The sequence below is a fragment of the Coffea eugenioides genome, chromosome 2, assembly GCF_003713205.1.
Source record: "Coffea eugenioides isolate CCC68of chromosome 2, Ceug_1.0, whole genome shotgun sequence".
Lineage (NCBI taxonomy): Eukaryota > Viridiplantae > Streptophyta > Magnoliopsida > Gentianales > Rubiaceae > Coffea > Coffea eugenioides.
The window spans coordinates 24,551,364-24,577,306 of NC_040036.1; the positions used below are offsets into that span (position 1 = coordinate 24,551,364).

The window sequence follows — 25,943 nt, forward strand, 5'->3', positions numbered from 1 at the left end:
TCTTTTGTCAGGTAAACATTTATAGTTTAAGATTGGAGTACACATGGCTTCATTTCCGCGTATCCCCAAGGATTATTGAATATGACCATTGACCAGTTTTTTCTATTATTTTGTTGAGTAGACTAGGAAAAACACATACTCCGGTTTATGGGCTTTTAACTTACCAAAATTACTCTTCAAATTTTGTCCTTGGCCAATTTGGCCTGTGGAGCTACTCCCCAGCTGATGCCAATTTTTAATTGGGTGCAAACAAGTGCTCATAAGTTGTTGAGCGGCTTGCATTTTATTTCTCATAGAAATACAATGGGACTCCATAATCAACCACTTCTACCTGGTATTCAATAGTTCATTTAATAGCTACATCTTGCCCCGCCCCACAATGATAATGATGTATTGAATGGTACGAGAAGAAATAGCGTAAGTGGGAGATCTTACTTACACTAAAAAAAAGAAGCTTGCTTGCTAGCGTCCTACGTAACTATCATATTGAGGAATTTTTTGGTGAATAAAATTCTCCAGTAGTCTATTCGATAATTTTAGAAACTTCCTCTAAAGTTTCTTATATTTCATTTAGCTCTATTAAGATTTTTAAAATTTCACTTATCTTCCTTAAATTGATATTTTTTATAGCATTTAAACCCCTTTAGAGGAATATAAGAAGGCTAAAACTTTTGTTCCAATACTACCCTTATATTATCCTACTTATGAAATTTATAACAACAATAAAAATAAAATAAGGTTAAATTTTTATAAGGTGTAAATTTTTTGACGTAAATTATTTATTTAGTTATATTGGAACAAAAACAGAATTTACACCTTGAAAAATTTACACGTATGAAGCGATTATTTTGGTTTTCAACACAATTTAAACTACACAATGAATTAAAACATATTTTCCCAAAAAATATCTTGATTTCCTTAATTGTAACTGTGCACGTTGTTTTTTAATGTGTTAATTACTTTCTAAAATCCTCCTAAGCGATTGATATTGATTAAACTTAATTTACTAATGTCCTTTGCTATTCCACCGTGACTCCAATGTAAAAAAATATGGACCATTATTAGCTAGCAAATTATTTTTTTAATTTACATTTTTTGCTTTTAAAATTTATTTTATTTTATTTTATTTTGTCTTTTTGGTTAAATAGTTATTAAGAGCAAAGGTAATGTTGTCAATTTGTGACCTTTGATAGGAATATTTAGTTTTGTCAAGTTGATAAGGGAGATGAGTGAGATTTTAAAAATTTGAGAGAAGCTGAGTGATATTATGACAAACCTCACGGAGGTTTCTGAAATTATCCCTTAGTCTACTGGTCAACTATTTTGTGCTGTGACTGCCAAATGCCTTTCAAATCATTCGGGCCAGGCTGTAGCCAGTAGCAATTAACTCTCCATTGCCATTTCACTTTGTGCAAATTATCTTTAAATAGCAGAGTTTTGGTTATTTAACTTTTAAGGACATGCATTTACCCATTATAAACATTTAAACTATCAAAATTAAAAATTTTACATCATTCCGTTCGTTTCAATCCTCAAGTCCATCAAATCTGAGGAGTTGCATCCATCACGAGAGCTGAGGGACAACTTAGAAAGCGTGGAATATATTTACCAACTCAACTAAACTGTTGTGAGTATGTATTTATCCGCTGAGCTATCATAAACTACTGAAGAGTGTAGCCACCAACCACTACGGTAGAGTGTAGCCACCTTTAAAATCACCCATGAGATCTGGGATTCCTTTGCTGACGATTTTTGCCTACTACATTTAGTCATAACGATCGTTTTTTTCTTCTTGTTTGGGATATCTTCAAAACTCTGTGAAATCATTTAGCAGCCCACTTTTTCCAGGTTAGACTTCTTGCAGTTCTTCCATTATACCTCTGATCATGTTGATGTTCATCTCTTACCATACTTTCCAGTCTTTGCTTCGTTTTTTTTTTTTCCCTTTTTTGTCTTTCTTTTCTGGCTCCTTCAAATGGGCTTGCATGTTCTTGTTCACTTATTGATTGATATGTCATTCTGCTGATTATAAATTCCCGCTATTTGGGTTTTCCTCGTTTTGCTTTGTGAGTACTTGTAGCTATCCGTCTTTGATTATTTTGCAAGCTTGTGTTTTCTTCTTGTTGTTTCATGCAAGTTCTGATTTTGATGCCTGATGCAATTGTAAGTTGATGCGACAGTAAGCTTTTGGCGATTGATGTTTTGGAGGAATTTTGGGATGGTTAACAGAATTGATTTCTGTGCCTTTTATCTTATTGTATTCTAATTTACTAGTTTTTTTTTTTTTTTGGAAAAATCCCACTTTGAGGTTTGGATTTTTTATTGTGTTGGATGATTTCGGCATCTTACAGCAGATTGTATTTAATGGTCAACGATTATTTCTTTGGTTGCAGACAAGATGGTAAGAATTTTTATGACTTTGATTGCTCCTACGCCAACGTTTTTATGCTGTGTGGTTATTGCTGCCTGATTTAATCCAGCTTGTGGGCAATTAACACACAACATTTAACTGGATGTTGGTAAATGTGCAGGAAAGAATGTTGGTAAATGGTTCTGATAATGGAGAAGGAGAATCATACGATTCACACAAAGCCAAGGTAAAATGTGCAGCTTAGTGGATAGCCTGATTAATCATTTAACTGAACCATGTAAATGACCTAGTTATCAGAACCATGGTTTCAACATCTTAGGGGTGTTGGTTTCTACTTTTCCTAAACTGACTGTCCTGGTACTTCCTGATCAAGGTTGATCCTGCAAAACCTGCATCTCTTACTTGGCAACGGAGACTAAACACAAAGGAGGTTGTCCTTTCAACATTTGGCTTGACTCTGAAAGAGATTATCACTCTGGTAATTTTTTTTTTAAACATTTGTGATACTTCAATGTCCACACTTTTCACATTAGCAGGTCTATGGACCGAATAAGTTTGAACCTTAGAAAGGGAGCAAATTCTGAAGTTGCGAAATAGTGTATACAAGTGTCTTTGTTTTTACATCAAATCATATCTGTAGCTAAATCATATACTTTCTAGAGATTCTGGTCTCATTCTTATGCATAGAAGACAAGAATCCAGTTGTATTTAAAAGTTTGAGTGAAGTATATTAGTATCGGCCTACAAGTTACAACTGAAGCCAAATGTAAGAATGTTAAACAACTTGTTGCTGAATAAAATAATTAATCATAGTCTGATGTCCTGTATTCTTGACTTGATGATACTCACAATACACTAGATACTCACCAGACAAAATAAGTTCAATGGTTTGTTAATTAGTCATGCAGATAAAATCTGAGCTTTAGTCCTTATTTCTCAAGTCCTGGTATCTCCTTTTGGTTCACTTGTAGGCTCCAACAGGTATTCGGCTGTGGCGACATCTTAGAGGAGAAAAATCTTCGGAACAGGTAAAGTGCTCTAACATATAATTTGGAACCCAACATGATGGATTAAATTTATCATTGAATATCATAGCCATCAATTAAATCTTGCAGGTAGCATTTCTCAATCCATTTATGAAACGTGATCTGTCATCATGCCATGGTGTTCCTTTAGGTGGTATTGGGTAAGTCTTCACCACTAACAATAACAAGTTATTTGCACCTCTCTTACTTATCATTGGAGCCACAATACGAAATCTAGTTTAGATTGTACTTTACCATCTTCCTTCTCCTTGGAGATTGCCTGGAAATTCGAAAGATACTTCTCTTTATCCCAATTTGTTGACTCTGTCCTTCTTGTTTGCAGCATGTTTTACAGTTGGTTAGATTTGTGAAAGAAATTGTTTGTACTTACTTGGTTGGTCAGAAGTTATCATGCGTGGACTTGCTAATTTGTTACCCTAAATCCTTTCCTTTCCTAAACCTTTTTTCAGGGCTTTTCTTTGTCTTTTGGCAGGGTTTTTTTGGGGGGGGTCAGGGAGGGGTGGGGCGGATGAGGAGCATGAGGTAGTCTTTGCTATTTTTCTGGTACAAGATACTATTGTACAAGTTATTCTAATCTCATGCGGCTTCAGACTAGTTAAGTGAATGACTATATGAGGTTCCATGTCATGCCTAGCAGATGATGTCTGACCTTATCAGTTGTCCCGAATTATGAGACATAAGTGAAATAATATGTATGACAGAAAAAGCTTTCAGTGCAGGAAGCATTGGAAGAAGTTACAAGGGTGAATTTCGACGTTGGCAACTATTTCCCAGGATATGTGAAGATGGACCAGTTTTAGCAAACCAGTTTTCTGTAAGTAACAGCTCTATTTAGATGTGTTGAATATACTGTTTTGAATGATTCGCATTATCTATTCACCATCGTTACTTTTTTCTTCTTCACTTGTGCTCTATGGACCTCTTAGACTCACTTTATCTGTTTTCTTTTCTGCTGTTCCTGAGGGTCTTGCTGCTGTTTAAGAGTCTTATGGGTTGAAATCTTCTCATGCCTGAAAGTTCACAGTGCTAAAACATGAACCATGGAAAGTCCAATGCAGCTATGGTCATTATCATTAGTGATTATTTTGTTTTTTGCTACAGGTTTACTTGAAAGATTTTCATCCTTGTGGTTGCACAGTTAATTGGTTCATATGTAAGAGAAGAAAGTGACTCAAGAAGAGAAAAAAAAATTGAAATAAGTGAAGTGCTAAAAAAATAAATAAAATAAAATAAAAGGCTTATTGGGGGAAGTTGAGAAGATTATAGAAACTGAGAAAAATTAAAAATCTGTATTGAGAATACGAACTATTCACCTGAGAGTATTACACCCAAAGAAAGATCAGAAATGTGTCAGTGCGCATGGCTGTATACACCTAATACAAACTGTTCCTTGAACTAGAAACACACATACATTTTAGCAAAAATGGTGCAATAGATCTCAATTATGAGCAAAAGGGGTGTCTTAGTACCAAGCCTTGGAAGTGCTAGTTTTAGTTATTTATTATTTTTGCTTAGTGTTCCTTATCTTGAGAATTTGCGGTTAAAGCTATGTATCATCTTCTTATTGCAGGTATTTGTTTCACGCCCAAATGGTGAAAAGCATTCTACTGTACTATGCTCAGGATATCCAGACTCACAAAAGTAAGCATATTATAAGTTGTTTTGCTGATTCTTATCGAGTCTAATTTCTCCCTGGAGAAGTTCATGTGATAGGACTTCTGTTTTGAACTTTTAACTAATTTTGTCAACCTTAAGCACTAGCATGGGCAATGCATTATGAACATTGATATATATAATTACAAAAGTGCAAAAGATTAAATCAGATATGTAAAACTTGTTTGAATCGGAAATTTTATGTGAAAGATGAAAAGCGAATCTTACTTAGACATCATGGACGAACAGTGCTAGCCCAGCATCAGGGGTAGGATCTTGGGATTGGAATCTAAATGGAAGCAGCTCTACATACCATGCATTGTTCCCAAGGGCCTGGACAGTATATGATGGTAATCCTTTGAATAGCTGTTAAACTTCAAAACTTGATGACTTTCATAAATAGTTATCTGTTCTTTGAGTTTCACTACTTGCATGCAGGTGAACCAGACCCCAATCTTAAAATAGTATGTCGTCAAATTTCCCCTGTTATCCCTCATAATTACAAAGAAAGCAGCTTCCCTGCAGCAGTATTTACTTTTACGGTACACATGAGCTTTCCAAGCCATCAATTTCCTTTATTGAAAAGACAATTTATAGCTCTGGTACAAGGAGTTAGAATTTTCGTCCTTTTGGTTTCCCCTGCAGTTGTCTAATTCAGGAAAGATGGCTGCTGATGTCACTTTACTTTTTTCATGGGCGGTATGTTAACTGGCAATTTCTTTTTTAAACCTTTTACATGTTAACTTTTGTGGTCTGCTTTGTCATGCAAAGGAGTAATGTTCCCATTGTAATTTTGATTTCTGGATTCTTTTGACTTAATTAAGACTCTTAGCTGAATTTTCTTCTTCATGTGGTCCAGAACTCTGTTGGTGGGGATTCTGGGTTATCTGGTCATCATTTCAACTCAATATTTAGGTATGTTTTGCTGGTTCTCCTTGTAACATAGTTGGGGTGTGGTTTCATCTCATGGGAAGAAGTGTTATTATTTTCTTATTCTGAAGCTTTGCAATTACATCTTCTGAGATATGTTTTTCTGTTTTCCATGCTTGATGGGCAAAGATTCACGACTCTTTTTAACTTTTGCTAAGATTTGACTTGGAATGCAATTATTTTAACAGGATGGAGGATGGTGTTCGTGGAGTACTCTTGCACCACATGTGAGTTTCTCATATGTCCTGAATTGGGTTTGAGGGTTCACTTTTAAGAACTTTTCCTTTGTCTATTCGGACACAGGACTGCCAATGGGCTACCTTCGGTAACATTTGCCATCGCAGCTGAAGAAACAGATGAAGTACGTGTCTCCGAGTGTCCTTGCTTTGTTGTATCTGGAAACTCTCAAGGCATTACAGCAAAAGATATGTGGCATGAAGTAAAAGAGGTTTGTTTATGCATTATGTCAATTACATACATATCTCCTGAGGGCTAAAGCGCATAGTATTTTACTAATTCACCATGATATCTTCTGCCTATATTTTTGCTGTTGTACAATGAGAATTTGGTTTCAAAGGATAGTGTTCTATTAATATGTCTATGTTAAATTTTTCATTGGATTATATCATTCTGAATGTTTGGGATGTGAGAATAGTTAATGAATGTTCTAGCACTATTTTTGAATATTCTAAATATTCTTGTTGGATCTTTGAACTGGATCTGGTTCCATGTGACCAGCTTGCTGGTACAATAAAGAAGTGCAACTTCATAAGATTGAGAGATCATTGAGACTGCCTTGTTTTGGGAATTTTCTTATTAACTAAACCTGTCATGCTTGGCATATTGGTTTTGGGTGCTAGTCAGTTCTTACTGATAGGTTATATCTTAAACTTCCGAAGAAAAATTTTAACTGTTTGTATAATTGATGGTATGTTGTCTTTGTGCTCATTCTTTAGTTCTGTTGCATATGTGTGTATCTGCATTATTTTTTTTGGCATGTTTATTGACGCTTTAAGATTTCTAAATTTGTGGGAATGTGATGAAAATGTAGTTTCTTGGCCTTGCTTTCTTCTTCCTATCTATAACCTTTTTTAACTGGCTTTAAACTGCTTCTTTTCTAATAGCATGGATCATTTGATCACCTTCATTTTGAAGAAATGTCAAGGCCTTCTGAACCGGGTTCACTTGTCGGGGCAGCCATTGCAGCTTCTGTAACTATTCCAGCAGATACAGTACGCACTGTTACATTTTCGCTGGCATGGGCCTGCCCTGAAGTCAACTTCTCAGGTGGCAGAACTTACCACAGGTCAGTAGTGAATGACTTGTCTTTATTGTCAATCTCTGAATTCCTAGCTTCTGTTCGCTGTGAGTAATTCAGATTAATTTACAGGCGCTATACAAAATTTTATGGAACTTTTGGAAATGCGGCATCTGCAATTGCACATGATGCTATTCTTGGTAATTTTCCAGACGGAGCTGAAAGGCCTTTTCCACATTTTAGTTTTTAAAACATCCAAAGCAAAAAAGATACATGCACTTCTCATTCTCAATTAATCTGTGACAATATTTTCTTGCTAAGCTTGTTGGTCTTTCCTTGTGTTATGGATTATAGCGCATGAAAGTTGGGAGTCACAGATAGAAGCATGGCAAAAACCCATTCTTGAAGATAAGAGGCTTCCTGAATGGTAAGCTTGGAATTTTTGCTGTCTGTTTGTTAATCATAAAGTTCTCATGTAAAAAAGTCAAGATGGTTCACTGCAGGTATCCTATCACTCTCTTCAATGAACTCTACTACCTTAATGCCGGAGGATCAATTTGGACAGGTGCAGTGAAGACAAATCTTTGCTGTCTTGTGAAAATTTAATTTGGGTAATTACAGTTCAGTCTATTTCTTGTTATACAGATGGATTACCAGCTGTGCATAGTTTATCTGCAATAGGGCAAAGAAAGTTTTCGCTCGACAGATCTAATCCAGCTCTCAAAAACACCATCAATCATTCTAATCATAACGACACTGCTACAGGCATCCTAGAGAGAATGACTTCAATACTTGAGGAGATTCATTCTCCTATTTCGCTGAATTCCGCCTTTGGAACGAATCTGCTCCAAAAAGGGGAGGAAAACGTAGGCCAGTTCCTCTATCTTGAAGGGATTGAGTATTACATGTGTAATACCTATGATGTTCACTTTTATGCGTCATTTGCCCTAGTTATGCTATTCCCAAAACTTGAACTTAGCATCCAAAGAGACTTTGCTGCTGCAGTTATGATGCATGATCCCAGTAAGATAAGAACTTTGCAAGATGGACAATTGGCTCCAAGAAAAGTTCTTGGTGCTGTTCCTCATGATATTGGAATGAACAATCCATGGTTTGAAGTGAACTTCTACAATCTTCACAACACGAATAGGTGGAAAGATTTGAATCCGAAATTTGTTCTGCAAATTTACAGGGATGTGGTTGCAACAGGTGATAAAAAATTTGCCGAAGCTGTTTGGCCATCCGTTTATGTTGCAATGGCTTATATGGATCAATTTGACAAGGATGGGGATGGGATGATTGAGAACGAAGGGTTTCCTGACCAGACTTATGATACATGGTCTGTGTCTGGTGTGAGTGCATACTGTGGCGGGCTGTGGGTGGCTGCCTTGCAAGCTGCTTCAGCACTGGCTGGTGAAGTTGGTGACAAAGGTTCTGAGGACTACTTTTGGTTTAAGTTTCAGAAGGCAAAGAAAGTATACGAGAAATTATGGAATGGTTCTTACTTTAACTATGATGATAGCGGTGGCAGTGCAAGTTCTTCAATTCAAGCCGATCAGCTGGCTGGGCAGTGGTATGTTTCATATATAAGTTCTCTTTAATAATTCAGTTTCTGCGTTATACATTTTTTTAAATATCTGATCGAAGGGAGTCATATGCATGAACATAAGATTTTACTGCCACTTCTGGTTTTTTTTTTTTTGTTTTTGTTTTTGGTGAGGAGCTTTCCTTGGTATTTCTGGTCTGGTAAGCACTTTGCTCTGCTTTAGTTCATCTATTGTATTTGGTTGTCAAAAATGAAGAAGAGTTATAGAACAGGTATATACAACTATAACCTTGTATAAAAGATTCTCTTTTGGTCCTTTTAGGCATTAATCTACATGTCTGTCTGTCTGTTTATGTATGGAGACATCCGAGGGGCATGAGCACGTAGTGTAAACTGTGACTTTTCACTTTGTTAGTTGATGAAGAAGAAGCTGCCTCATTTTGTGAACATTTAACTCCATCTGACAACCTTATTGGTAGGTATGCTCGAGCCTGTGGTCTATTGCCCATAGTTGATGAAGAGAGAGCTAAACTTGCCCTAGAGAAGGTTTACAATTTCAATGTCTTGAGGGTAAAAGATGGAAGGATGGGGGCTCTTAATGGAATGTTGCCTAGTGGACAACCAGACATGTCTTGCATGCAATCAAGGGAAATATGGAGTGGAGTTACATATGCTGTTGCTGCATCCATGATGCATGAAGACCTGATGGATATGGCATTTAAGACGGCAGGTGGAGTACATGAAGCTGCTTGGGCAAAAGAAGGTTTTGGGTATGTTATTACCTTCTTGTCTTCTCCCTTGCTCAAGCAAGTTGCCAAAATTTATATACTTTGGACTGCATTTGTTTGTTTCCTTTTGTGCCATACCTAGCTCTAAATTTTCATTCTTTTCACTAGTGCAGCCAATCTCTGGCTTAAGCAAACATAGACTTTCTTACTTAAAAATCTTCTTTAGTAGCAGTGCTATATGTTCTTTTATCGATGCTTAAACATGTAATTGGCTTTTCCCTTTCTGATAGTATTATAGTTAGACTTAACTTTATATACTTCATCATCATGATGCTCTTAGTTCATATTCTCGATATCCATAATGCTTTTAGGCAATTTTGGTTTGCCCCTGTTCTATCCGAAAATTTAGACTTCTAAATCTGTAATTGGCATTTCCCTTTCTGATAGTATTATACTTTAGACTTAATTCATATATTCAATAATCATTCTGTATATATCTTAATTCAAATTCTTGATATCCATAACGCATATAGGTAATTTTGGTTGCTCCTGTTCAATCTGGGTAAGTGTGTTTGAGATGTGCTTTGAAGATGAATTATCTTTTGATAGTGCATAACAATTTTGTAGCTCTTCCAGTGTCACATTGTTTATGGGAATAACATGCATATTACAGATGCTGCGAACTTTACATATCAGTGCAGCAACCTTTTCAACTTCAGTCTTATGCCTAAATTTTTTTGCATGCCTTTAGTCCTGAATAAGCTGTGGTTGGGTAAGTTAAGAACAAAAACTACAGAAGAAGAGAGTGGTAAAGTAGGGGATACGGAGCATCTGTTTTACCTGTTTCTGGTACTTCTGATCCATATCTTCAAACGAAACTTCAAGACTTTCAAGAATTTTTCTGGGACTGTACACGTCAATATTTCTTATATATCATTTACAATACTTCACCTGTTCAAACATTCTGAAAAGGAGTCCAGGGAAGACAAATGTGGGGATGAATTGGATATATAGCAGATTCCCCACTGCACCTCGGATCAAACATTTATCTAACTTGTTATAAGCCAAGGTTCTCTAGTGTTCGGAGTTGACTTTGAAGTTCACATGTGCATCTAATTACCGTGTCAATTGGAGTCTGTAACGACAATTAGCCCAGAACTGAACAGGGTAAATTTTGTTTAGGAATGTTCTATCAGAAGCATTTCTGGTGGTGCAAACTTCCTATCTATTTAATGTCTAATTGTGCTATCTGCATATTTCTTCTCTCTAGCTTTAATGCATAAATGCTGGGGCGCAACTTCTGTTGGCTTATATGTTTGTGCTCCTTGGCAGCTACTCTTTTCAGACTCCTGAAGCTTGGAACTTGGAGGGCAAGTTCAGATGTCTGGGTTACATGCGGCCCTTGGGAATATGGGCAATGCAATGGGCACTTACACAGCAACCGAGACATCCCAAAAAGGAGATGAAGCAAGAGATCAAGGAAGCTGATTTGTTTAAGGAGCATGCTGGTTTTTCGCGAGTTGCACGTGTTCTCAAGCTAGCCGAAGAGCAGGATACTAGAAATCTTTTACAGGTTATTTTTGATTATACATGTAAAAGAATGTGGACTTGATTTTGAAATAATCTCGAGTTGGCAAAGACATAAGATGTACTTGATGCCTATTGGCCAAAATGTATTATTTCCTATATTGAATCTTGTATAATTTGTCACCAGAACAATTGAGAATTTCTTTTGTGGTCAATGTGTGAGCAGCAAACGTTTGGTGACAACATATAGGCCTTGTTTGGACAGCCATTTTCTGCCGAAAAATTACATCGTTTTTCGTGATCACATTTTTCTATTATCTTTTTTTCTTACATACATTAAATCGCTACAGTAATTTTTCTACAAAAAATCTTAGAGAATGCAATCCAAACACATAGATAATGTGGAATGATCAATACGTTTATCATCCCCCGTGTAAGTGAGATATGTCAAATTATATTACACTTGTCATATACTTGATCAATGATCAGTATACAATTTACTGAAACAAATGTACAGAAAGCAGGGTCGCAGACGAAAGGTAAGAAACCCATTGCATGTCCTGCTGCAAAGGCGAACTCTGCATCAGCCTCTTTTTGCCTCTTTGAATCTTTACTGACTTTTGCCTTGAGAAACTTCAGGGATATGTAGCTAAAAATCACAAGTGTAATGTCCCAAGTCCTTTCTTCTTTTCTTCTTTGGTTGTCAAGCATCGTAGACCTTTTTTTCCCCTTCATTCTGAGTTTGAATTCTAAACTTAAATTTAGTTTACAAAGAATTTGAGGTGAAAGACAATTGAAACATGCTTTCGGTTGTGACACTATTTGATGAAATAATGGCGACAATTCGTAATTGGACGGGCAAGGGATGCAAGCTTGTTGTAGAACTGGTAAGTTGGTTCATCCTCCATTCGTACCAAGTTCTCTATTATCCATTTCTTGGGGTATTTTGTTGCTAACAAATATGTCAGATTATCGTATGGGATATTGTGCAGCTTCTACGCCACATAAGATTATTCATTCCGTCTATGATTATCCCACTGAATGGTTTTCCTGATTTTTCTCCAATCATGATAGTATGAATCCCAATTTATCTGGATCACCAATAGTTCTCCTCACCCAAGTATCATAAGTGAAATAACAGTCCCAAAACTTGTACAGCTTTGTCCTTTCTTTGAACAGAAAATAATAGGCAATATTAATCTTCTGCTGGTGTTATCACAAGGGTACATTCTTTTTGAGGGCGGTTTTTCATTGTATGGAAAACCGCTTCTCTTTTCAATTTCCGTCGCATTTCATATTTTGTATTAGGTAACTTGTCCCTGTAGGAAAGATCAAAACTGCCCTTTTTCTGTATGAAAATCTCCTGTTGTCTGTTGTCTTTCAATTGCCAATTTAAGGCGCAGAAGGCAAAGTTTGTACACAAAATTGTAGGTAGAAGTGATCAAGCGAAATAAAAATGGCTCACAAATGTCAGTGCGTATCTCCTCAACCAACTGATTGGGTGAAGGGAGAAGTGGTAGGATCAGGATCATTTGGCACCGTCCATCTGGCTATAGAGAAAGCTACTGGGGCACTTTTTGTTGTAAAATCTGCTGAATCAGAAATCGGAATTCAATCTCTGGAAAATGAGGCTGATATTCTTGAGAATTTGGATTCTCAATACATTATTAAGTTCTTAGGAAAGGATTTCTCCAGTGGAGCAAATCGCTACAGGAAACTCAATCTTTTCATTGAATACATGGCCGGGGGTAGTTTAGCTGAGGTTGTAGAGAAATTTGGAGGGGCAGTTGACGAAAAATTGATTCGATTGTACACCAAAAAAATTCTCCAGGGTCTGAAGTATCTCCACGATAATGGGATAGTGCATTGTGATCTTAAGTGCAAGAACGTGCTTCTAGGCCTCTCAGGAAATGTAAAGTTGGCAGATTTTGGTTTTGCCAAGAGACTAAATGACCGGAAAAAGGACAAGAAATCAATGCAATTCTACAAGCCTAACATTGGTGGAACTCCCTTCTGGATGGCTCCTGAAGTTTTAAGGACTGAAGGGTTGGATTTTGCTGCTGATATTTGGTCTTTAGGGTGTACAGTCATTGAAATGGCCAATGGCTGCAGGCCTCCCTGGGGGGATAATTTTTCTAATCCAATGTCAGCAATCCTGAAGATTGCCTGCGGTAATGGGGTTCCTGAGTTTCCATCAAATCTTTCCCACGAGGGAAAAGATTTCTTGAGCAAATGCTTGCAAAGAAATCCTAAAAAGAGGTGGACGGCTGAGGAACTGCTTAATCATCCATTCCTCTTAGGAGAGTCAAGTCAAAGAAAGGAGGGAACTTGCTCACCAGCAAGTGTATTAGACTTGAGATTAGTGCATTATGATTCAGATGGCTCATCTGATGACGAGGAGTTTAGCAGCAGAGTTATTCCATTTTCCATGAGGTGCCAGCCTATGAAAAGCTTGGTATCAGAATATCACTTTGTCTCATCAGACGAATGGGTCACTGTAAGAAGCTAGTTGAGAATGAATTGGGAGGGGAAGGCTCTTGTTTTTCTTTCCTTTTTATTCATCTTTCTTTAGCAGACAGATGGAAGCTTTTCCAGTAAGACGGAAAAGAAGAGTTGTAGGGGCAGATTGATTTTGTAAATGTAAGGTTTAATTAATCAACAATGAGAAATGTTCTGGATTATCTTTTTCTTTTCTTTATTTTTTTCTTCTTTCCTTCTAGATATTGGGAAGGAGGGGAGGTTTGAATCCAAGTACTTGAATGTGATTCCCTTGGAGAAAAAAAAGAAAAGAAAGGGATTTGGATGTTATAAGGGGCTTTTTAACTAAGGTCACGGAGTTGGCCTCATGTTACAATAAATGAAAAACTCATAAAATAGAACAAATTTCTCTTTAACTTAATTGATGAAACGGTCCAATGCATGGTTAGAACTTAGAAGAACACACATACACTACTATATTTAGCACTGAATATATTAATATTGCATAAAAATGTAAACCACAAATTCATAGGTCTATTTAAGGAATTGAAAATTAGATGAATGAATCACAAAAGTGCTCCCCAGCCAAACACTCACTAATCCCCAAAGAAAGCAAAAACAGAGAATACTTTGAAAAGTTGTCAAATGTAAACCTCATGATTTTCCATGATGAGCAATTGAAGATTAAAAAAGTTGTCTTGTATCCCAAAAAAGTGAAGGTCATGATTATGGTTGAATTTAAGATTTTAAGTGATAAATTTGCTACATTAGAAAGAAGGGATAGTATAGAATAATACCCTCAATAATTTGTTCCACAATAGTTTTTTCAATATTGTAATTTTTTTATCAAAGAGAATTTTGCACCGGCGAGTTTTTTAGGTGTTTATATAAAATTTTATTTTACTGTAAAAATTATAAAGAAAAAACTTTAGTGTATTTAAGGGTCTATAATTCGTCGTAGGACTTGTAAATTAAATCCAAAGGAGGTCCAAACAGAACAAGAACCCAAAAAAAAATTGTAAGCATTGCTAGTTGCTGCTCTTACAAAAGCATTTAAAGACCGGAACTGGAGCCACCAAATTTTTCTTCCAAAAAAAAAAAAAAAAGAGAAGCATTTTTTGAGTTTGAGCTACTTCACCACCTACCAGACCAGAGCTCCAGTCTCCCGCTAGAAAGTAGCTAACAATGCACATTCTTATTCTTTGCAAGCCCCAAAAAGTACAACAAACCTTCCAATAATATCTTTCCCAAGGCCAAGACCAACAAACCTTCTTTATTGAGCTCTCTACCACTGCTATTCTCCATAGAGGTACTGCGACATTTTCAGAAAAATTACTTGTCCAGTTCTCTTGAAGCGGATCATTTTGATGATCACTTTTGGTTGTTGTTTTGTGCATGCCTGAAGCTACTTTTTTTTTTGGCATTATGGGTCTTGATTCTTTCACTTTGCATGGTCCGATTGCATTCTTGTTTTCGTTTTCCCAAAGAAAAATAAACTTGGGTTTTGAAAAAAGTTGCATTCTTGGGCTGAGTATAGCTTGGGTGATTGCTGTTTGTGAGAAAGTTCCGTTATTGAGTTAATTGTAGTTTAGGTGAGAGCATTTGTGGAAGAAAGTTGCCATCTTGGGTTAACTATAATTGAGATGATAGTCATTTGTGAAAGAAGTTGCAATCTGGGGTCAAGTATGATACTCTTCTGTTGATGTTGCAGGAATCTTGCTGGAAGGAGAAGCGGATAGCAATGTCGAGGTGGGTTTTGGGTAAAAATACAGTTGAGATGAAGAGCAAAAGCAAAAAGGCTCCAAAAAAGGAAGATACTGCTGAAGATTGGTGCTTTGTGTGTAAAGATGGTGGAAATCTTTTTTTATGTGATCACAAGTGAGTATTTCTTTTTTTTTTCTTTTATTTTTGCCCTTTTCCACTTTCCTTGCTGGCTTTTTCATTCATTCAGTTTTCAGCGAGGACTTTCTCTCGTATTTCTGGAGAGATTCTTCACTGAGCTCATCTTTTCATTTGGCTGCGTGACGTTGTAACGAGCGCATAATAATTAATAAATCGAAAAAAGTACATTCCGAGGAGCTCCACTTTAGTCAAAAGTTCCTCCTTTGGCTTTGGCTGTTTTGATTTTCCTTTCTTTCGTTTTCTGTGGGCACTTTTGTCATTTCGGAGATCTAAATGGCTGAGCGATGAGGAAATAATGGATTGCTCTCTCTCTCTCTCTCTCTATCTCCGGCTAGCTGTTTTGCTTTGATAGAAAATCCTGAATAGTGTACCATCATTATTATGATCTTTGACTGGATTCCCCAACAAAACTCCATTCAAGCTATGCACAAGGAAGACTAATTTTATGATAGCAACCAATTTTGGCCCGTACAAAACTGAATAACACAGGACTCTTTTCCTGTCTTTAGATTCTAAACTGGCGATCGGAAGAAAGTTGCGGTTTAATTTGTTGCGGTCTTTAGATTTTCGAGGTCCTTTTATTTTTTGTTTTAATCTTCTTGGTGTAAGTTGAGAGAAATCTGATTTTTGTATAAAGATTTGGCAAGGCACATGCTGCAACTCGTGAGTTTCTTGAATCAACAATGTTGTATCTGTAGCCAAGTGCTGACACCTTTGGTAGCTTGTTAGGGGCAGTATCTGGCAATCTGCGGCTTAGTAGGTGCTGTTTTATAAGGGGAATCAAAAGGTCCACTTCAGCATTCCTGGTTTTGTAATAAATTTCTGGTATTTGTGGTCCTGACGAATTAAAGGTCATTTGACTCTTAAACCATGAAAAGAAGTTAGAATATTCGAATGTTTTTTGAAGTTGTTTTGGAAATTATCACATGATGCTGCTGACAACTTATTTCTTCCTCAAATTTTGTATTGCCTGGTGTATTTTGTTTGGTTACTTCTTTTGGTGGTGCAGAAATTTTCTAGGTAGGGTGTAATTTTCCTACTGCCATTATGATGTTATTGTAGATCTGCCTTTTGCGCTTCTTCTATGTGAACCTTTTGAGGAGTAAAAAATCAGAGATTATATGGTTTACCTCAAGTTGCAAGATTTTCATGAAGTATATGACAATATTGTTGTCATCATTAACATTGTCATTATTTATTATTATTATTGTTCTCAGGCAGTGCCCAAAAGCTTATCATTCTCATTGTGTTGAGAAGAATGAATCTTTTATGACAAGCGAAGAATGCTGGAATTGCAGTAAGCCCCTCAAAAGCTTTCCTTCCTTGGCCTTTTCATTTCCGTGTCCAATTCTTCAATGTCTTGGACATTTGTTTGTCCTTATTTCTATATATTCTTCATTTTCCTTATCTAGTGCTCCAAGTGTCAAGCACGTTGTAGCATGTTGCATAATTGAGCGAACCATCAATTTTTCTGTACTAGGTAGTTGGTATTATTTATGTAAATTAACACCTTCGAGTGCAGACTGTTATATTGGTTGGTCATTTTTTTTCCCGAGGTGCTCAAATGTCTTATTCCATTTTTTTGCTGTTCCATCGTTATTCTTTGAGACTTTTGGTTTGTTTGCATGGGATTGTTCTGTTTGAAAAAGCAAGAAGAAACAAGTATTGAATGCAAAATAAAGGTGAAAGCCCCTGCTAAAAGCACCAAAAAGAGGAAGATACGATCCTTACCTTTTTCTGTTCTTTTTTGTGTTGTTGAGAGGGCGAGATGTGGTTGTATGCATAGATTAGACTAGTAAAGCAGAGTAACTGCACTAGTTTATAAGTCATGGATCTTAACGGTGTCAGAGTGCTCAAATAGGTTTTTGTTTATGTCCTTCAATTTTTCTTTTCACTCAGTTAGCTCCTTAGTTTATCTTATTTTGCTTTACTCTTATCTAGTGCATACGTCATGGCAACAAATAAAAAGTTATGCAATATTCCTGTTTCAGGTTGGCATTCTTGCTTCATGTGTGGGAGAAAAGCTCATTTTCATTGCTACTGTTGTCCAAATGCTGTCTGTCGCTTCTGCATTAGTGCTGCCGAGTTTTGCCGTGTTAGAGGGATGAATGGCTTCTGCAATAGTTGTTTAAAGCTTGCAATACTGATAGAAGAAAACATGGATGTTGACTCTGACGGGGTATGATTAATACAGATTTGTGATGTTGGTTTTCAAATGTCATTTTATGCTCTTGAACATTCAGTTGGTACATATCTGACCTGCTCTCAGAATATTAATGGATTAAGAAAGCTTGCTCTGGTGCAGTAAATTAGCTTCGCTGACAGTTACGAGACACTGTATTGTGAATAAATTGCGACTTTAGATAAATTACCAGGCAAAATTGGATGTGAAAATGAGTTACGTGAGAAAGTTATTAGATAATAGATTGTTATATCATTTCATCCGATGATTGAAAATTATAATTGACATGTCAATTTAAAGCATTCTTCATCCCATATCATTTCATATGACTAGTTATAAAAGATTTCAGAAATTTGTGATAGGATGCATGACAAAAACCAGATTTGAGCAGGAGCTCATTCATAAGATCTATTTATCTATTTCTTTATCATGATAAATCTGAAACAAGCAAGATCTAGCTATCTATTTCTGCATCATGATAAATCGGAAACAAGTTGAAGATTAACAACATTTTCCTGAAGCATATTGGTTCAAATGGTTCATCCTTTTGGCAACCTAAATTGGCTCTTTGCAATAATCTTCCTCAGCATTTATGTAAAATACCTTTTCATTTATGTTGGAGTACATCTGCATTGTAGTCTAATTATATTTAATCCTTGATATATCTCGAGTTATATCCCGCTATCAAAATCATATTTTGCTACTCAAGTTTGATTTTAAACCAACCTGAATGCATATACTGAACTTTTATTCATTCTCTTTTACAGAGAAGAGATTGTGACCCTGTCTTAGAACACATCATAGTGGCTCAATTGTGCATGTTAGAAATGCAGCGATGTCTAGCTTAATAATTAACGTTGGTGGATTATTTCACTGCAGGACAGATTAATAGATCAAGGACTCGATACCGAAATTGTTACTTTTTCCTTCGAAAGGTTTATATGCTCTGGCCTTACTGGACTGCATAGCATAATTGATTTGCTCTCTTATGTGGGAGGATGTGCATGTTTGTGAATTGAGTAATTTAAGTTTCTGTGAAGCCAACAAACTATTACCCCAAGCAACCCCCTCAGAAAAAAAAAATGAAGAAGAAGAAGAAGAAGAAAGTTCCTTGTGTATTTTAAGAAGGACAAACTTGATGCTTATGTTTATATTTTTAACTTGATGTCAAATAAATGATCAGATTTGCTTTACTTAGATGTGTCACCAATCCAGATATGAAGCACATGCATAGTCGATAGATAGGTTACATCTGTTGCTTGTATGGAACTTACACATGGAATTTCTTGTTTGGTAAATTGGTCTTGCATTCAATTCTACAAGCATCATCTATATTTGGGTTTGTTTTTGCATATGCTAGACTACATCGTATTCATTCTATACATCTGGTTCATCATTATAGCTAATTGTATTGCTATTCATGTTGTCCATTAGGGTAGCCAATAACGTACAAACTGAAATCTTTTGTTACCTCCATTTTTTTCAATGTATGGAGGGGAGGGACTTCTCAGATTTTTTTCAATTAATTTTTTTGGTTTATTTTATTTACGACAAAGAGCTTTTTTTCCCAGGAGAAAGTGGACTTTAAAGATCGGGAAACTTATGAAGGTCTTTTTATGGAATATTACAAGATTGTTCAGGAAAAAGAAAGATTTAAGATAGATGATATCCGTGCTGCTACAGACAGAAAAAAAACGGGAAACTCTGATTCAGATGAATTTGGCAATGATAAAGTAGCGTCTGAATATGAAAAAGAAGAAGACCTTAAACAACATCTTAGCAAGAAGGCATTCAAGGGGAAGCTATCCTGGAAACACAAGAATGCTAGATCGAAAATTATGCAGTTCACTGGTTGGGGATCAACTTCTCTCATTCAGTTTCTGCAATCAATTGGTAAAGACACCACTGAAAAACTATCTGAACGTACTGTGGAGGCAATAATTCATAGATATATTGCAGAGCATAAGCTCTTTCATCCAGAGAAGAAGAGAAAGATAATATGCGATGAGAACTTGCGAAGTATTTTTGGTCGGAAATTTGTTAACAAGAATAGAATTTATGAGTTGTTGGAAGCTCATTATTCTGATAATCTGGAGGATTCAGAAGAGGATGAATGGGAGGAAGAGGAGATGTATTTTGCAGTATACAAGGATAAAGATGCCTCTGTGGCTTGTGGAACAAGAAGAGAGTTAAAAAAGAAGAGAGAGTCCCAAAAACATGATACAGAATTAGAAAAGGAGAAAGAGTCTGAAAAACATGGTACACTACTCACCGCACCACAAAGTCATTTTGCATCTATTACAGCTGAAAATATTAAGCTTGTATACTTGAGGAAGAGCTTGGTAATAGAACTACTAAAACAACCCGAGTCATTCAAAGATAAGGTGACAGGAAGCATTATACGGGTCAAGTCCGATCCAGATGATTATCGCTGGACAAAAAATTCTCATCAGCTTGTGCAAGTTACAGGTCTAGATGCAATCTGCTATTTTGATATTCTGCATTAAACTGTTGCTTTCTGATTATCAAGTGCTATTGGATGTTTCTACCTGAATATTAATCAATTACTTGATCATGAAAAGCACATCTATTAAGCAATTTTTAGATAATTTGCATCCTTTTAAGTGTAAGATTGTTTTGTCAGCAGGTAATTGATGTTACATTAAGCCTGAGGCAACAAAAAAGTTCTTATGCTACTGCGATTGTTTTGGATTTCATCCATTCAAAATAATGGTTTGTGACAGTTTGCAGCAGAATATGATTTGATTATTGTGTGAATTTTAGTCTTTGGAACTGTAATTTAGATATGAACTCTAGACATATGAAAAACAGAGACAGTTAACAGATTAGTGCTACAGTAAAGTTGATGTGGTAAAAGGGAAGATTAGGCACTGAAGTCGACTGTGTGGGTGAAGTCTATGAAACCGCTCATGAGAACATATAATTGCATGAGAATTTAAAGTGCTTTTGTTAAACTTTTTACAATGCATGGTAGAAAAAGTTCAGAGTTAGTGATCTACATGTCTGACAAACTAAAAAGCTAACATCTGACACAACATTTTCAGCTTCCACAAACTATTGACATCTTGTGCCTGTATATTGCTTTCTGGATAGGTATTTATTTGTCTTTAACTTGTATCTTAGGAATAAAGGAAACTCCAACTGGAGAAAACAATAACGACATGATTCTTTGCGGGTCAAATATGCCACTAGGGATTCATATCAGTATGCTATCAGATGGTGACTTCTCACAGGTAACCTACATGCTATTATTGATCTGATCCATGTCTTTAGCTTGGATGTTTTCAGTAATTTGATCCTGCTCTTTTTCTGCTATAACTGTGTGATATGATTTTTTTAGTTACTGCAATAATGTAAGGAGCAGCTTTTAACAGTACTTGATTGAAGTTCCTACATGTAGTTATAAATGAGCAACACTGTTAGATTGAGATGACAGGAAGAGATATCACTGATCTCATAAATTGCAATGCACAGGAGGATGCTTGATTCCTTGAAACTGAGCTCCAAGTTCTTGATCCACATTTTCTGGAGTCAATACCTCTAATATCATCTTTTGTGTTGATTAGACTGTCGAACTGATGTGGGAAGGTTAATTTTCTTTCTAATGCCTCCTAAAGTATCGACTAAAGGGAAAACTAACTTTCCCTGTATCTAAATGCACGAACTTTCTTGATTTTTCCTTTATTACTGCTATTTCCTGCACTAGTCATACAAGTGGTGTCAATAGAGCTCAACAGAGTCTAGGATGTGCTCTTAAAAGCTTGTGAATTTTTCTATAGATACAGACTGCAATAAAAAAATCTGTATGCACATTCATGACTAAGTTCAAATTCTTTTCTAAATGAAGTCCGTTTTGTTATGCCTTGCTACACTGATAGCGTTAGCATGACATAGCAGACAGCACTAGTTTTCTACAACTTAACGTATTAAAGATTTTGAGAAAATGCTTGGGGAAGTTGTGAGGTGGGAAAGCACTTTTTTATCTCTCAGAATGATGTATAATTGATCTATCATATGAAACTATCTTGACTTGTCATGCTTTGATTATAAGGAGCCCTTCACTTATTTTTCAAGGCAGAATTGGTACCCCTGTTTGGTTATCCTAAAACTTGAGAGGAGAGAAGCTGAAAAAGGAGGTATTATTCTTGCATGAATGGGGTCTTCAGGAAGTGAGATAAGTCATTAACCTTTAACATCCTTGTTGACAACATGAAAAAATGAGATGGTTGTTATGGGTTAACATAATATTCTAAGCTGGAAAGATCTGCCAGTGCTAATATGTTGCAGGGCTTTTTGCTTTTAAGGATGCATCAATTCTATGTATTCTTCATTACTCATTATGTTAAATAAGAAGGAAAACTTCAAGTTTGCATATTTATGCTTCAAAACAATGCTTATTAAGTAATTAGTTAACCTCGATATGTCCTTTTCTAAAGAAGTTTAAATTTGAAGAATTTTTTTACAATTTTTTGCCTCTATCTGTTGTAGGAAGAATGTAATGATTTGAGGCAAAAAGTGAAAGATGGCCTCGTTCAGAAGCTTAGTGTAGTAAGTAATCGACACGTCCTTAATTCCTTTTTGTGTAGTTTTCCAAGTATATTAAAAAGTTACTCATTCTTTTGCATGTGACTGTGGTATGGTGGGTTGGCATCTTATATAAGAAACTTCTTGACTAGTTATAAGTAGGAATTATTGTTTTACTCTTCTTTTCATTTTCTAGTAATATCACTAGTATCTTCTAAAGATATAATGCAAAATGTTTAAAATTTCTGAACATGGTTTTAGTTGAGAGAGTAAATTTAGGCTAATCTTTTGAATTGTCAACAGATTCTTTCTTATCTTTCTTACATAAATCCTTTTCAACTTTCATAATGGACCCAAGTAATTAACATTCTCCTTCCAACCTTCTCCTTAGATTGATAGCCTTTATATTTTTTGCATCTATATCCATATTTATGTTTCTCATTTTCTACCAAATAATTGGCAAAAACCTTTTTTACCAATAAAAGAATAACTCAATCAAGAAGAATCACAACAGAGATTTCTTACATTTGGAGGATTCTTGACCTCGTTTACTACAGGTGGAGCTTCAAGAGAAGGCCAGAAGTCTGCATGAGGATATAACAAACCATGTATGCATTTCATTTTCTGCTTTTCGTGTATTTCTTTGCAAATGCATCATATCTCTGATACACATTTTATTTTGAAGAAGCTTTTTTTTTGTAATTTAATGGGTTCTTACTTATTGTAATTATTATCTAACAATTGTGTGACACTTTCCACCACAGGTCCCAGTATGTTGATGTACCAATACATATACATATATTTACAGCGATGAAAAAATAAAAAATTGTATACTTATATATATATGTATATATATACACACACACACACACTCACAGCGAATAGGCTAAATAAAACCATAACGAGGAAGAAGTCATTTGATGACATTATTGGCAGTTATTTTTGTTCCAACATGTATTATGATCAGGTCTGAATGTTTGTTTATCACCCAGTCCTGTCAAGATGTAGTTTGTTCTTCTTTCGTTAACCGTTTTTCCGTTATCTATTCATCCATGCCTTCCGAGCCAATGTCAGGAAATTTCTAGAGAGCTGAAGATCCTGGATGGACGCATCATTCAAGCAATTGAGAAAGGACGGAGACAAGAATATCCTTACACTGAACTTACTTAAGTGAAGCAGAGATTAAGTAGCTTTGTAATTTTTCATGATTGCAGTTCTAGTGCTAGTAAATGAAGTTGTTATAAAGGAACTGGAAGGGAAAACTTCTTGTCGCTTTTCTCAACCAATGTGATAAATGTGCTTCAAACTTAATGGTCCTTAATTAATTGATGATGCAAGAGAAAATGTTTCTTTTTTTTTCTATTGATCTCCAGCTGTCATTCTCTTATCCTTCTGTTTTTTGGACATGTAAAGGGTATAGGGTCACTAGATTTTACTCTTGCATTATCTGTATTAGTGTCACGCAATTTGTTCTTGACTGAGCTTTGTACTCCATCTATGTTGGTGTTTCTTGTGCTTGCCCTTATAAACTGACTCATTTGCCTCAACAATTAAGTACATGCAAGTTTAATCTTGTATGCTGTGATATGTGGCATTATAATTTTGCCATTTCAATCTACAATGAGCTGATCAAGTGAATGTAGGATAGTGTGCCTTAACTTAGGAGGTATCTCTACATTATTCGAGCACATGGAAAGAAGGAACCAGTTGCAAACACCGTCAGAACGGTTACGCTTACTAGAATATCATCATGCTGTGATTCCTGAGGAGCTTGAACCTGTTATAGAAGAAATTGGGCATGATCAAAAAGGGGATGAAATGTCACATGAATCAAAATTTTCAATAAATCTCAATTGGAAGTGGGGAGGCAATTGTACATCAAGTAAGATTGATCTTGATTTCAGACATTAAGAAGCTCTAGAGATATTTCTGTTGTGTCTTTAACTTCTCTCCTTTAATTTTAACATTTGGAGCATCATTAGTCTCGTGTCATGGCATGGTAGTATTCACATTCAATAAATTTATCTAGAATCCTGGTGGTTTTCTTGCTTTTCTGAGGGAATACATGTTTTTCTTTTGCAGCCAATGCATTTTCAAGTCAATAAGAACACCAACATGTTCTCTCTCTTTGAACAAAATTCTTGTGCTTATGTTTTGAGCTTTTCTTCTTATATAACTGCATATAATCATGATCTTATGTGTGTTTGCGTGTCAAACATCCATCTGCGTTTGCCTTGTGGCAGTTCTCACGAACCTTGATAATGAAGAACTGCTATAAAGCCCATCTGTTTTGATCTTCTTTACATCTCACCACTTTTTGCAATCCCTGTATCTTTTCTCTGTGGTTCTATTATTGGTTAGGCTATTTTTCTATTTTTCTTTTTAACAAAGCTGACCTTTTTTTTACATACATAGTTTTGGTCTTTCTGTTGCTCTATGACGCTTCTACCTAGCATTGTATGCCTTTGGATTTCACCTTTCTTTGGGCAAGTTTAATTAATACGTTCAGCCTTTTCTTTTTTTTTTTTAATTTAACTGCATCATGTGCAGTTAAGAAATTTTTCTTATTTCGGGATGATTTGAGTATATTAATGTTACATCTTGTTGGATGCAGGAGAAAACAAATTTCATGGTCCTCTTTCATGTCAATATGAAAAGCAGAATCTTCCTGAAGTATCTCTCAGTGTATCACCTAATCAATCCGCCTCAAAAGAAGAAGACAACAAAATGATGGCATCAGCACTCGAAGTATCCCCAGAGCCGTCGCTTGCTTGTGAAGATCAATGTAACATGATGCTCCAAACAGATGCTGAGTTATGTAGTTCTTCTGTAGAAGTCACGAAGCAGAATCTTCCGGAAGAAAATAACAAAGCATTTGAAGTATCCCCAGGGCTGTCACTTGCTTCTGAAGATCAATGTAATGGGATGCTCCAAACAGATGCTGAGTTATGTATTTCGACTGTAGAAGTCACGAAGCAGAATCTTCCTGAAGTATCTCTCAGCATATCACCTAATCAGTCTGCCCCGAAAGAAGAAAATAACAAAGCACTTGAAGTATCCCCAGAGCCATCGCTTGCTTCCGAAGATCAATGTAATGTGGTGCTCCAAACAGATGCTGAGTTATGCAGTTCTCCTGTGGAAGTCGCGATGCAGAATCTTCCTCGCGCATCTCTCAGCATATCACCTCGGCAGCCTGCCTCAAAAGAAAAAAATAACAAAACAGTAGCATCAGCACTTGAAGTATCCCCAAGGCCGTCGCATACTTGTGAAGATGGACAGAATGCGATGCTTCAAGTTGAAACAGATGCTGAGTTAGATGGTTCTGCTGTAGAAGTCACGAAGCAGAATCAAGGGATGGATGCTGAAGGAGCCACATCCAAGAAGACTGTCATTGTGCTGAGTAGTGATGATGAAAGTACTTGGAGTTATGAACCAAGAAGGCAGCATCTCGAGGACCCATATAGCAGAGAATGGCTTATTTTAGGTCCAAATGGTGAAAGGAACGAGGAAAAGTATTCACTTTCATTGCTAAAGCGTTGGAGCGATGCAAGTTCTTATGCATTGAAGTACAAGGCTTGGAAAGAAAATGGAAGTGAAGAACTTGCCATCCCGTTGGCTGATGCTATTAAGAAAGCGTTTATGAGTTGATACAAGTTTGGTGAGCTTAGATGCCAAGAACTTTCTTCTGTCCTAGTTTTGAAATACAGAAATCCCTTGTATCTAAATTCAAATCTCTTTCTTCTACATATAAAGCATGAGACATGGTTTTGGTGTTCA

General features: G+C 36.1%; 3 protein-coding genes across 4 annotated transcripts; all 3 read left to right on the forward strand.

Annotated features, from left to right (window-relative positions):
• The first annotated feature begins 1,672 nt into the window (after positions 1-1,672).
• Positions 1,673-11,274, forward strand: LOC113760806 (non-lysosomal glucosylceramidase). Of its 2 annotated transcripts, XM_027303537.1 has the most exons (21): positions 1,673-1,848; positions 2,394-2,401; positions 2,532-2,597; positions 2,745-2,849; positions 3,343-3,399; positions 3,487-3,557; positions 4,132-4,231; positions 4,988-5,058; positions 5,320-5,420; positions 5,509-5,612; positions 5,716-5,769; positions 5,930-5,985; positions 6,189-6,227; positions 6,304-6,448; positions 7,125-7,306; positions 7,391-7,458; positions 7,613-7,685; positions 7,762-7,823; positions 7,904-8,831; positions 9,284-9,574; positions 10,865-11,274. In XM_027303537.1, exons 2-21 carry the CDS (start codon positions 2,399-2,401, stop codon positions 11,142-11,144), a joined length of 2,856 nt encoding a protein of 951 aa, XP_027159338.1. In that variant the 5' UTR covers positions 1,673-1,848; positions 2,394-2,398; the 3' UTR covers positions 11,145-11,274. The 2 variants fall into 2 exon arrangements, with proteins under 2 accessions (XP_027159338.1, XP_027159339.1); XM_027303538.1 differs by lacking the exon at positions 2,394-2,401.
• A 1,241-nt stretch (positions 11,275-12,515) lies between these two features.
• Positions 12,516-13,672, forward strand: LOC113759304 (mitogen-activated protein kinase kinase kinase 17-like). Its single transcript, XM_027301870.1, has one exon. The coding sequence runs from the start codon at positions 12,516-12,518 to the stop codon at positions 13,566-13,568; it is 1,053 nt and encodes a 350-aa protein (XP_027157671.1). The 3' UTR covers positions 13,569-13,672.
• A 2,158-nt stretch (positions 13,673-15,830) lies between these two features.
• On the forward strand, positions 15,831-25,931 carry LOC113760030 (zinc finger CCCH domain-containing protein 19-like). The gene is made up of 10 exons (XM_027302608.1): positions 15,831-16,226; positions 16,657-16,736; positions 17,431-17,618; positions 19,193-20,090; positions 20,766-20,875; positions 22,131-22,190; positions 22,724-22,774; positions 23,241-23,311; positions 23,843-24,048; positions 24,781-25,931. The coding sequence occupies exons 2-10, from the start codon at positions 16,709-16,711 to the stop codon at positions 25,812-25,814; spliced, it is 2,646 nt and encodes an 881-aa protein (XP_027158409.1). The 5' UTR covers positions 15,831-16,226; positions 16,657-16,708; the 3' UTR covers positions 25,815-25,931.
• Positions 25,932-25,943: the final 12 nt, after the last annotated feature.